This window comes from Notechis scutatus, chromosome 2 (assembly GCF_049901735.1).
Source record: "Notechis scutatus isolate UNSWTSFEM ecotype Mainland chromosome 2, rNotScu1.2, whole genome shotgun sequence".
Classification (NCBI taxonomy): Eukaryota; Metazoa; Chordata; class Lepidosauria; order Squamata; family Elapidae; genus Notechis; species Notechis scutatus.
Window position 1 is genome coordinate 217814264 of NC_142010.1, and position 14266 is coordinate 217828529.

The 14266-nt window shown below is 34.6% G+C and overlaps 1 protein-coding gene across 2 annotated transcripts in view; it reads right to left on the bottom strand.

Annotated features, from left to right (window-relative positions):
- KCNN2 (potassium calcium-activated channel subfamily N member 2) overlaps nucleotides 1-14266 on the bottom strand; it is a 72280-nt gene that overhangs the window by 2026 nt on the left and 55988 nt on the right. Inside the window, exons 5-7 of one of the 2 annotated variants that reach the window (XM_026671389.2) lie at nucleotides 8611-8721; nucleotides 7168-7295; nucleotides 1255-1324 (exon numbers count right to left, since the gene is read on the bottom strand). In XM_026671389.2, the coding sequence (XP_026527174.1) occupies nucleotides 1255-1324; nucleotides 7168-7295; nucleotides 8611-8721 (309 nt within the window). Of the gene's footprint in view, nucleotides 1-1254; nucleotides 1325-4039; nucleotides 4193-7167; nucleotides 7296-8610; nucleotides 8722-14266 lie in introns of those variants that run through there. The other variant, XM_087958045.1, reaches the window with a different exon arrangement.

Below are 14266 nucleotides of genomic sequence, written 5' to 3' on the forward strand. Positions count from 1 at the left end.
TCTACAGAGTCAAGCAGTCAAGCAGCATGATAGCCTTAATACTAATTATGTTGCTGTTTTAATATGGAGTTGAGGCAATGAACCAGAATGAAACATAAGGATGACATCTCAAAATAAACTGAATCAAGTACCAACTACAACCTTTTCTGGAACTGTATTCCATGCTAGTGAAGGCAGTGAAAAGTGCAGAGAATAGACAGAGTTGCTGTGTGATCCCTCTTTCTTTAGGAGGGTGGGAATAAGGAACCAGAGTAGTATGGTATGGTAGTATTGTTATCTCAGTTTGCAATATCAAGTAAGTTGAATTCAACTTGACTTCAGAGTTGGGGAGAGGATTATGATGTAAATTGGCAGCTCCTTGTCATATAGTTTTAATTTGTTTTCATTTTGAAGATTTGAATGATACTGAGAGAGGGTTTGAAAAAATAAGGGTTACCTCCTCCTGCTATAACCCTATCTACCCAGCTGCTTAAATTGATAGTAAAGTCAGCCTCAATGCTTAAGAGAGATAATTAAGGCTTCTCTGGAGGATGGCTATATGTTTTGTGTCAGCAAAAAGTAATGATAAATCTACTATTAAATAAACCTTCTGTTAAACATAAAGATCTGGAAAACTATCTACTTCAAACATACTATTTCCAAAGATAGTACTGTATATGAGAACTTCAGACACATCTAGAGAATGCTAATTATGTGCAGCAATTTCAAGTAGACATTCAGTCAAGTGGTGTATAGAAATTGCTTTGGGTACTTTGGTATAACATTTACATCATGAATTTCTTAAGAATTCTTATGACTTCTTGGTGGCTATCCAGGCAGTCACCAGAAGTCAAGACTGGCTCAGACTTACACATACACACAAAAATAGAAGAGGGATCAAAGCCTATGTAGGTTTAATTCCAGATTCACTTATTTTTATATTAAAATTATACCCTGCCTCATTCAGGAGGTCCAGTGGTGCTCCGTACAGATTATTTCCCTTCTCGTCTTTTCACACAACCTTATACACTATATTGGACTGAGAGAGAATGATTGGTCCAAAGTCAACCAGTAAATTTTCATAGCTGATAGTGAGCTAGCAGCAGGGTCTTCCCAGTGCCAGTTCAACTCCTTAATCTCTGCATCACTTTGTCTCTCAAGTTTTCTAATTATATATTGAATTTATTCTGAATCTCAAAGCTCAGAAATGAATTAAAGTTAATCAACAAAAGTAAGAAAACATACTGTTCACTGATAACTGTTCATTGTACCAACCTTTGCCAAGTCCACCAAAGTGTTTGCTTGATCATTCAGTTTCCTCTGTTCCATTTTAACACTTCGTAATCTAAAAGATAGAAATCCAAGTCAGATATCTCTTGCTTGAAAGCTCATAAAACCTGTATATGGCATGCATCTAAACAAGTAACTGCATGGACAATGTCTTGAATACTTTGTGTACAGTCATAACTGGTTTATGTGCCTGGGTACAATGAAGAGCATGCTTCCTTAACACCGCAAAAAAGAAAGAGAGAGCAAGAAAATGTGATGTCCCCGAAACTACTAATTGCCATGGTTTAACGCTGAATTCAAAGAGGGAGGTAAGGATTTATCCATAGTATATGAAAGAAAGCCAAAACATTCCTTAAAGCCCCTGTATCGTAGCAAGTAGCCATAGGAAGTAATCCCCTCATTGTTACCTTAAGTAATTATATTCTTCCTTATGCCTACATGATTAGATACAGGTAAAAGCCCTCTTCAGTCTGAAATGGATTTGGTTAGGAGGTGTTTGAACCTGATGAAAACACAGTGATAAGTGAGTTCCTTCTCAATATTTAAAAACTTTTATCTGACCAGCAGCTAAATGATGTTAGTCATTATTATATTATTAATAACATATTATGTTAATATGTTATTATTGTCCTTGTTGCTGTGGCTGACCTAAGTACTTTAAAAAATCTGCATGGATAAAATTTTTTAATTGGTTTAGTTAGTCTGTTTATCTGTCAGTGATTTAGGTGGAACATTAGGCAGATCAGATGGGGATACTGTAAAAGAGACCCCTGGGTATATTCTTCCCTTGATGCCTAAGTCATTCCATTCATGCTAATTAGCTGAGCATGGTAAGAAAGGAAAAACAGGATATATTATGCTGCATTGTAATATGAAAGTTTGTGCTCAAAATTTACGCCCCAAAGATGCTCACTTGAGATTGACAAAGACTGGCAGCTCTTTTGTCCTCAGGATTCAAAATGGGGGAAAATAAAAATAACTATTTTGTGGTTCCTCCTCCACCCACACTGTTTTTAAGTGCATCCCCCCTCCCCCAAATTTCCTTATTCACGCCAAAGTACATTCAGAGCTTTGATATGCAAGCATTCTTTAATTCTTTTGTGCACCAGGAACTATTATCTCTACCAAAGTCAATATGGAAATCCTGCAGGTAAGGACATTCTTTATGTTGGAAATCAATGGCCACAAAGAATTGCTTGGAGGATTATTTTCTAGGTGGCCATCTATCACCACTGGGTTGCACTGGCAATAAAGGCATCTGTGCAAAAATCTATAAACCACTGGTTTAAATATATCGCCCACTGCTGATAACTGCATAAGGAAGTTATTCAGTCCATAAAATATTCTCATTTGTCACTGTTCTGTGCTCTATGTTTTATATCTGAAAATCTATAACTCATTAAAGAAATACAAGTAATCTCAGATGGTAGAGATTTTATTCTATTCTTTTTTTCAAAGTTGTTTCCGTCAACCTCACTGGAATTGCCTTCTTTACATAATTTGGAATGCTTTTATTTACATATTTTAATCAATTTACCTTAAAAGTTGTGTTATATAGCCTTTCCCAATAGATACCTATGGATTTTTTGTTCATCTTTTATTTCTTCAGAATGAAATTTGGCTAATTCACAGGCCCAGAATTCAAAAGCTTCCTAATTCCCTTTAAAAGGCCTGCTCAGGGCTGTGCATGCACTTTGCTTGAAATGAGGATGAAAATATGGTTATAATTGCATAAACTCATTGTTACTGTCAGGAGAAAAGACTGAACCTCATAATGTCAGGAAGAGGAAGAATCCATGAGCAAACATATAACAAGGTCTTGTGTGGTTATGAACATAAAAAAAAAAGAAATAAAACAAAAGTGCCGGTTAAATAAATACAACTTGAATATATATTTAAGCATGTTGATATGTCTGTACAACCACTTAGAAGTGTATTAAAACTAGATTGCCAGTTATTTTTGAAAACAAAAAGGCCAATTATTAATCTAGAATTGATACTTCCTTCTTCCTCATATGACATATGGGACAAGTATGGAAAAGTATAAAATCTGTCCTGATTTTTTCCCTCACTTACAAAAGTGTGTTACTAAGAGAGTATTTCTATTTTTCAGGATACGGATGTTCTTAGCCTTACATAACTTGTGAGAGTAAAACCTTTTTATGCTATTATTTTCTTAGCTGCAACAGTCAGATTAAAAATGAAATAGTCGGATCTTTCTCTGTAAATTATGAAATATTGATACCCTGATTCATCTCTTCTGAACTTCACTTATCACAGAAAAAATTCATGACTTTTGACTGCAGTTCGACAGTAGCAACCAGACTATAAAAATTCACAAATAAAGTATCCATTTGTTGCATGCAGACAGAGGTAAATTCTGCAAATTTTAAAGGAACGGCTCACACAACTTACTTCCGAGCTCTATTTTCATTGTTGAAATAAAAGACAAAACAAAGAAAAGAAACTGTAACATTTTCTAAAACAAATCAGTACAAGGGACGGTCTTCAAATGAACTCAATGGGATCTGCATAGCTTGTGCTTCTCATGTATTCCCCCTGGTGCCAGGAGGTCCATGCCTAATGAAAGCTGTGCCCAACTCAGATGTAGGATAACATTATTGTGCCATTATACCCTTTACACCCCCTTTCACCACAACTGAATTAATTGATATCTATTCACATTCCTTGCTTTACATATACAAAGTAATACACAGATAACATAAAACCTTAACTTCCCTTCCCAGCATGACTTTTAGCAATGGGAAAATTGATCTCCATAAAATAGCAATATGCTTTGTACATCTGTGTGATTGAAGTTTGATCTTCCCTCCTTTTCCTAACAATAGGGTGCTTCGTTTGCTACCACCAAAAGAAAGACTTGCAGAGCCATTCAGTCTTTGTTTTCTTGACCAGAATTTTCCTGGTAGGAAAGAAAGATGGAAGAATTGGTGGGATACTACGGGAGAGAGGGGCATATGGAAAGCAATTGAAAGCTGTTCCCAGTGGAGTTTACATACAACCCAGGTCACCACCATTGGTTTTTGTCCCACTTTCTGCAGTTTGTCATTGTGATGTGAAAGTCAGCGGTATAGCAGGGAGTTAAGCTCTTCAAATGAAAGACAAATGGCAAAAGAGATGCTAAAGTGTGTTTTTTCTAAAGTAGATGCAGAGCAATGATTCCTACCCCTTTCCCATAATTTGCTGACAGATTGGGAATGTTGGTCTGTTTGGGATATGTCATCATCAAATTAAAGATATTTTTTTAACAGTTGCATCAAAGTCCAAAAGAGAGAGCCGATAATAGTATGAGAAGGCAGGGGATATCTCCAGAGGAAGAAGAATGCTATTTTCCTACATGTGATAGGACTTAGTGATACCACACAGGCATCATTGAAAGGCCAAGAGATGCAGAACTCTGCATAAGAAAGGAAGACTATAAAAATAGTTCTAAGTTATTTTCTACTCAATAGCAGAAGAAGGACACCCTTGTGCAGCAATTTTGAGATAAACAGAACAAAGCTTTTATGAATATAGTTTTATTACAGGAGAGAGGCTCAAACATCTTTCTTGAAATATGAACTATTCCTAGAAGAAAGCTTGGTAAGTTTAAAAAAACAAATTTTAAAAATTACATTCTAGTGAAATAAGAAAAAAATGTATTGCAATTAATTGCCATCCTATTCTATTTAGGGGGCAAATCATTGCTGTGAATTCAACTAGCATTAAATGTAATGATACACAGACTGATCATCTGCTAGTTCTCTCTACAGATTATATCCAGTTGTAAATATATCCAACTTAATTCTAAGTATGCATGACTATAGAATACTACTATGAAATGTGATCTGAGCTCAAATATATTAATTGTATTTTGCAATTCTCATATCCAGTTCTTGTCTTCCCAAGTACCTGAAGAAAACGCAACAAATTCTAATATTTTCTAGATTATAATTTTTAAATAAAAAATAAAGGAATGAAAATTTTATGTAAATATATTTTTGAAACCATATTTCATTTTATATTACTATGCCCTTTTCTATATACAGCATTGTTGAACCTCATGTTTGCAAAGCCAAGTAAATATTTGTAGATATCGAATTTTGCTTGAACACAACAACAAATAACCATTGATTTAATTCAGTCTCTTCTACTCTACTGAGGCTGAAACAGAAATACTATTACAGCTATTTAATATGGTCAAATCAATAGCACAAGAAAAAAAAGACATTTACAAAATCTATCTCTCCTTCACTTCTGGTATATAATATATGTGACTAAATTCACACGTGCCCATTGTGAGAGCCATGATCAAAATGTTCAGTGTACAGATATCCCATTTCCCTTTTTACTCTAGATGCAGTGAAAGGAAAAGAAGAAGAAAACAAATATTTATTGTTTATTTTTGAATTATTTAAACATACGCTAAACTGTAAACTAGCTGTATACATTATAGTGAGCTTCATGGTCTTCACAGCCATGATGAAGAGACTGGAAACTTTTGCTTTCAGTTTTGCTTAATAACTTTTAATGATGCCCAACTTATTAATAATATTAGTACGATCTGTTGAAATGAGTCACTTTCAAACCACAGTTGTATAATGTCTTATTTCAGCAAATCATAGTTAATGTTAGGATTCAAAGTCCAGTTATTGATGCATAACTGAAGATCATTTGAAACAATTTTTGTGTGTGACTGACATATGGAAATATAGCAGCACAACACTTTCTGCCCAAGATTTTAGTATTAGGGTGGACACCTATTGGTGCCTCCCTTTTCTGAGAAAATAGCAATGGATTATTTCCCAAAAATGTATATAAGACAGAAATATAACGTGGAACATGTATTGCTTTCCTTTTATTTGCAAAGAGCCTTGAGTTCCCAAAGTTTCCACCTCAAAATAATGGTTTGTTCTTATATTTTCTATGTTAAAGTGGAACCAACAAGGTTTTTTTTTTCTTTTTTATGAAATATAAACCTTATTTTAGCAATATTGCTTTTTAAATAATTTTAAATCATCACAGCTTTAACTCATAAAATATAACTGGCATATTGCCAGAACCTTTAGTGGCTGTAATTAAAATATTTTGATTTGATCATATTAACCTGAGAGTTAATATCAATATTATTTATTCAATTTTAACACCTCCCATTAAATCATAAGATGATCTTCAAGATATTCTTATCTGTCATCTAATGTACTAGCACAGTTCATACTCTAAATAGACATATGTATGAAATGCATTTGCTTTTAAACAATTAAAATAATTCATATCGAAAAGCTCCAGATAGAGGGGATGATATGGCTGCATGCAACATTTTTATTTCCATTCATTTTCCTATCTCCCACCGCCACAAATATTCACGCCATGCCTTTCATATCTTTGATTTTAGAGCTATAAGGATAATTCTTATCTAGATTTGGTTGTTTATATGAATATATATCCATCTGCAGAATTTTGGGGCAGACTTCTTTTTGCTTTTGTTTCCTTTCAGCAGAAATGCATATTCAGATAGAAATAACTTTCTTCTTGAGATAAAGAATACTATTTATTCATTTCATTCTGTTGGAAAAAGGAATCTGCCAACATCATCAAAACTATCATCCCTCCCCATTCTCTCTTCTATTCCTGCCCAAAATCTGTTTCAAAGGACAGGATCTTCTGGAACAGATATGGGACATATCAAGGGGTGAAAATAGGAGGAAAATAGAAGGAAGCTCCAGTAAATATGTAAAGATGTTCAGTATCTGAGGCAGCACCATATATGGAACATTATGGAATATTAAATGGAATAAACAGAAAATCGAATTTGAGGCAGTTATCTGGAAGCCAAACCTATGGGATTATCACAACAGCCTCACAAGGGCAAAGCAAGCAAAACAAGAGAGTACTTACTGGTGAATAGCTTGCAAGAATTTGCGCTGATGTTTCCTTACTTTTGCATGGTCTATTTTTTTTACCAGCTTGGTGTTTTTATAAATTAACCATGTTTCCCTGAGTACATTGGCAGCTGCATTTTTCACCTATTTAACAAAAACAAATAAAACATGTCTGAATTCAAATTATGTCTTCCCTGGGATTTCCCCGAACATATTTTCTATCATAAACATTTACAGGAGAAAATGTTCCTGAGGAAAAGTGTTTTAGATAGCTCATGGAATGATAACAACTATTCTTATTTTCTGCCTTCCTTCAGTTGTTGATTCTTGAAGGAGCAAACACCTGTTGCCATCACCTTGTTGTTTGATACATGCAAAGATGTAAAGATCAGAAAAGTCAAAATGACAGCCATGATGATATGTGATCAAAATTCTGCTTCTTTTTTATGTATGCCACACATACAAATATTGGTGGAGCTTCATTTGTACCATTGTAGCCTTTTTTCTTTTCTTTTTTTTAAACCATAGTTTCCAGACTACCCTGTGTGATGAACAAGTTGGCCTCCTGCCATATTTTCCATATGGAGGAATTTCTCCTTTATTTTGTGTTGCCATGGAGTGTTTTCTCTCCATGGGAAAAAAAAGATGAAATCAAGGTTTGGAACATGCTTTACGTATATTTCTAGAGAACTGATTGTAATTAAAAGTTGGAATGCTGAAGAGTAAAACAGTAACTGCTGTTTCCAACACTTTCATTTAAAAGTGTATTTAATATTATCTTCAAACAGAAAGTACATTCAGACATAACATTATGTATTTGCTACATATAAATAGATTCAATACATGTATTGCAATTTAAATTACTTTTAGCACATTCAGAGAGAGAGAGAGAGAGAGAGAGAGAGAGAGAGAGAGAGAGAGAGAGAGAGAGAGAGAGAGAGAGAGAGAGGTCTCAGGGTTATGCCCTGAGACTTCCAACCATAACCACTTCTTCAAATCTACCAAACTGGACCAAATATACAGAGCAGATTGTAGTGGTTCACATCATCAGAATGGATCAAGGAGTTAGGAATGTCTTCCTTCCCTTTTCTTATGCACATTATCATTTATAATTTTGTGATTGGTATTTTCCAATATGTGCTCTTTTTTAACATTCTTTTAAACTGTAAGATGTATTCAGTGGTAATTTTCTCCATAAAGCTGTGGGGAGGAAGAGGAGGAGAAGGGGCAAGGAGGAAGAAGTTGCGAGAATACAGGAAGAGAATGTTTTCTCTTTGTGCAGAAGACTTGTTCACATGACATTGGGTCCTGTACTTAAAATTAATATGATGCTTCAAAACTTAGAAACGGAATATTCAACCTTCCAAATTGAGTTGTTAGAAGTTTCCTGATCAGAGAACAGAATTAAACAAGATGCTGTTATAAAAAATATCCAAAAATGGTTTATATTATAGCTTACTCTTTTAGTTAGCTGGGTATCCATCATGAAATTATGTACATGTTTTTCAGCTTTGGTAAGTTCTAGTTTTCTTGCTACCACAGCTACCACTAGTGCAGTGCAACCAGCACCCTGGGAACAAAAGAAAAAACAATTAAGGAAAACAGAATTGACCAAAAAAAGGAAGGGCATCAGTTCAGCTATTAACTGGATAATGCAGTCAATTCAGCTCAGTTATATAACGTTAACCACGTTTTCCATGCTAAAAGTCATAGACAGGATTTGTAATTATAATTTTTCTCTTTCCTTAGCCCTTCTTTTGTCCTCTTCACAGAGTTTTTCCACAGTGGAGAATGGAACAGCAGAGAATTGTTAAGTATTTATGCTTTTCTCCCTAGCCATAATAAGAGGAAATGAGAAAACAAAGAATGCAAACTATTGGCTTTCTTCCTAGGCTTCAGTTGCCTTCAGCCTAGGAAGAAAATTAAAATTTCAAATTAAATCTTGGAAATTGTAAATATTTTATTGAGGGAGAAAGAAACTGGGACTTAATAGGAAAAAAACGTAGTCTGAGAATGAAGACTCTGGAAGAATTTGATAGTTGTGTATGGATTGGGCACTTGAGATAAAACAAACAAAACTTTGATGCCTTTTTAGACATTAGTTCTTCTGAGGTTCAAAAGAGCATTAGCATTTATACTATACCAATAATGAATATAATTGAATGAATCAATAATATATGATCACTGTGTCTTAACAGAGAAAGTGCAATCATTTTAGGAACAAATACAATAAAAGCAATGGTTGTTTAAACTTTATCTTTTAACTTTAATACAAGTCTTAACTTAAATCTAAATAAGCCATGAAATATGAAATACTGCACAATTTGTCCTTGTACTGGAATTTATACTTCAATGAATATTTGCCTCCATAAAATAATTTCTTATTTATGTGATTTTTAATAACAGTAAAAATGAATTTGTATTAAATGCACTCTTTTATACATTTCTTCTGTCTCTTTTACCATTAGTCTATCAATGGAGAAATTCAGAGAGAATTTTCTTCTTCTCAAGGATGTTCTCAGCATCTTATATAAAGAAGAGAATCTAGATAAGCCTAAGCTTCATACTTTAAATCAATTGTGGATATATTATAATTCAGATATATAAAATGAAAGCCTTCTTCTTCCTATATGCATACATTTGGCTTATAACAAACTAACCTTAACTCAAACTGTGACTAAGCCTTCCTAATGTATGAATAAGATTTTCTTTGAAAGGATTCTTTTAAGGCCTCCCGTATCCTTTTATAATTCCGACTAGAAGTTTCTAAATTTATGCAAACCATAGACTGATTCAACTACTTTCAAGTTTCTGCCTCTTTTCAAAAGAAATCTAGCATTTATATTCATTCAGATTTTGAACAAATCTATACAATATTTGGAGAAACAAAAAGCAGGACAATACCTGACATGTACCAAATGGACATATCCATTTTCTAGCTAGTTGAGACAGAGTGCCAGTTTAACACAGCCTTACGAACAGGGAAAACAATAACATATAGGAAAAAAAATGTGATCAGCAATACTACAAGCTGCTTCCAATTATAAATGGATTTGTGAAAAAGACATACATGCATTTTACGTAGGGGGCCCTGTATACATTACACCACTTGCCATTCAACTAGAGAAATTTGCTTAACATTTATGTTCAAAATCATAATGGATTGGAAAAAACATTTGATTTGAAGATCTGTCTGTGAGCTTTGTAACACCTGTAGATCCATAGGAATGAATGGGCTGAAACATTTGTAAATGCTTTGTCAAAATTATATAAACATTATACATATATATATACTATATATAATAGTTATGATTGATCTGGGTTTTTCCATTTTATTAATCTGACAGTCTGGGTATACTCACACATGTATGAAATATAGTTCCAATGCAGAAAGTTTGTTACATTTATTCAACCCATTTATTTGGTGATTCCAAATAGATATAATGTCATTTCTACGTAATACTAGTTAGTGGTAACATATATTTGTACAGTTTATCTCATCTAAAAAGAAAGGTAGAACCATTTTATTTATAAATTTTCAAAAATGTCACATTGTGTGGAATGCAGGAAATCAGGAGGTAAGGCAGTTCAAATGAATACAGGTTTATTGCATTCTAACACTCTCCATACTACTAACAGTCAAAGTGAATTGGCAGTAGACAAGAGTCAAAAGAATTCAAGCAGGGCTGGACTTAGATCTCTTGTGGGTTCTCTAGGGACTTGAAACTAATGACACACTTGACCCCCTCCCTTGGGCTCAGCCTGGTCATCTCCTACATATTGTGAACTATAATTAAATAAGTTAAAATATGCAGAAGAGACAGACTTTGAAAATTTATTTGACAGCAGAATACATTTAGGTGTTATCTCTTTCCTTATTGGCCTATCTAAGCTATTGGGAAGAAGCCCCTTTCTTTCTTTCAATGGGGAAGAGACTTATTTATTTGGGAAAAGAGAAAGGACCTTTCTAGTGGCTGCCCCTAAATACTACAATTTCAAATTTTGGGAGATTCTGAAGCCCATGCATGAGTATGTGTGTGAATGAATATAGATATGTATGTAAATAAATCAGTCTCCTTCTCGGTTATATATTCCCCACAGTTTCAATGGAGATCAGTGTGGGTTCTCACAATGAAAAGTCATTTAAATGATTTTAGTTTCATGATGATTATTTTATTTTAAAGTATTCATATTTAATTTAACTAAGATGCTTAAATACCTACTGCATCTTTCTCTAATAGTTTCACTAGTATCTATTCCATGACTGTTAATATTGTTTTATATACTTGATTGTGTGATTGAGAATGTAAATGATCTGCAACAACTGTTAGCTCTCTGGTCTCCTGAATTTTATATCTGATTTTTAAACAACATATTCTTATCTTTCATTGATATTTCACAAGTAGTAAGTAAAAATTGATAAATTAGTTAACATCAAAAATATATATTTCACAATTGTCTTCTACTTCACATTAAGCAAAAGAAACAAACAAAATCTATCCAGACAGCAAAATAAGAGATCATTTTCATTTCTTCATTTATGTATCTGGGATACATAACTAAACCATGATCTTCTAGAGCATTTCATTGTGCTTAATGATAGAAGAGGTGAATTGTTATCCCCTCTTATCTTGTTAGACTTGTATCTAGTTGCTCCATTTCTTGCTCATTGCCCTAGGGATCCAATGAGGCAGAAAGTAGGTCCTTTTTTCAGACAGTGATGGGAAATTTAGGTGTCACCAAAAATGCACAACAGTCTTCCTGATGGTTTTTATACTATAAAATGGAAAACCTATAAGAATTTGAACAATTATTTCATTTGCTTCAAGATCACTAGGAGGATAGCCAACTGACCAGGTAATTTATAAAAAGAAGCAAGAGTTTTATCTGAGATAAGAATCTCCATATGAAACTGCTATTGAAATACTGAAGAAAAAAATATCTTTGAGTAGGATGTTATCGAAAGGCACAGAAAATATTGTAGTTTTGACATCTGATGCTGATATATTCTCACCTAATAAAGAATCTCCCTGAATTCTCATACCTGAGGTTTCAACCTGGTTGTAATACATTTAATAAAAAGAATTGAATCATACTGCCTTTTTCTTCTTTGAAACCGAGACTGGGACAGAGCACAAAGAGATCCTTCATCACTGTTGCTTTGATTTTTCTATCCTGTTTCTGTTCAGTTACATTTGCCTTTTTTGATGTTTCTACTGCCTTAGGTAGCCTTAAGTCAGCTTAAATCATTTTGTCAATAACATAGCTGCATGTCAGATGTTCTTTGAGCTTTGTGAGGGGTTTGTTCTATAAAAGATAAGGACTGCTGCAGGAGGAAATAAATTATCAAGATAGAAGCTTATATGATGCCTAAAAATCAGTCTGTACAAATGGACATATCTGTCATAGGAATATTCTTAACTGTCCAACCTCAGAAGAAGACTTCAGTTCGATCTTCAGTGTCTTTAAAGCTAAATAAAAAAAGCTTATGAAATTGTATGTATTTCTTGAAGCAAATATATTTCATTTGCTCCAAGAAGTTTAATATTATATGATAGGAAACAAAGTTAAAATTTTAAAAGAAAATATTTGTTCAATGAAAACACCAACCATTGGTTTTCATTTAACTATAGGTAGAAAATGCAGATGGCTAAAAAAGGTAAAGTTTCTTCCAAAATAGAGATAAAGATGATATATTGTATAAATGTACTTTCATAGTTCTAACATATTTTTTCACTACCTTGCTTTGAAACACAGCATTAGAAGATTGTATCATTATACGAATGGCATGTACAATCTATAAAAAAGTAATGAGTGTATTTCATACATTTATTTAATTAGAAGAAGGAATATGGTCTGCATTGATGATTTTCTAGTCACTTCTTTTGCGGGGGCAGAGAGTGAGGAAAATATTGCAGTTACATTAATCCTTTTAAAATTTTCTTTAATTATTCAAGATTTTCTAAAAGCAATGATTCTCATATGATTTATATCCCTTTTAAATAAATATGAACAATTTCTTCTTTTTTGGAAAAACTCATTATACACTGCTCAAAAAATAAAGGGAACACAAAAATAAGACATCCTAGATCTGAATGAATGAAATATTCTTATTAAATACTTTGTTCATTACATAGTTGAATGTGCTGACAACAAAATCACACAAAAATTATCAATGGAAATCAAATTTAGCAACCCATGGAGGTCTGGATTTGGAGTTACACTCAAAATTAAAGTGGAAAAAAACACTACAGGCTGATCCAACTTTGATGTAATGTCCTTAAAACAAGTCAAAATGAGGCTCAATAGTGTGTGTGGCCTCCATGTGCCTGTATGACCTCCCTACAATGCCTGGGCATGCTCCTGATGAGGTGGCAGATGGTCTCCTGAGGGATCTCCTCCCACACCTGGACTAAAGCATCCCCCAACTCCTGGACAGTCTGTGGTACAACGTGGCGTTGGTGGATGGAGCGAGACATGATGTCCCAGATATGCTCAATTGGATTCAGGTCTGGGGAACGGGCAGGCCAGTCCATAGCATCAATGCCTTCGTCTTGCAGGAACTGCTGACACACTCCAGCCACATGAGGTCTAGCATTGTCGTGCATTAGGAGGAACCCAGGGACAACTGCACCAGCATATGGTCTCACAAGGGGTCTGAGGATCTCATCTCGGTACCTAATGGCAGTCAGGCTACCTCTGGCGAGCACATGGAGGGCTGTGCGGCCCCCTAAAGAAATGCCACTCCACACCATTACTGACCCACTGCCAAACCGGTCATGCTGGAGGATGTTGCAGGCAGCAGAACGTTCTCCACGGCATCTTCAGACCCTGTCACGTCTGTCACATGTGCTCAGTGTGAACCTGCTTTTATCTGTGAAGAGCGCAGGGTGCCAGTGGCGAATTTGCCAATCTTGGTGTTCTCTGGCAAATGCCAAACGTCCTGCACGGTGTTGGGCTGTAAGCACAACCCCCACCTGTGGACGTCAGGCCCTCATACCACCCTCATGGAGTCTGTTTTTGACCATTTGAGCAGCCACATGCACATTTGTGGCCCGCTGGAGGTAATTTTGCAGGGCTCTGGCAGTGCTCCTCCTGTCCCTCCTTGCACAAAG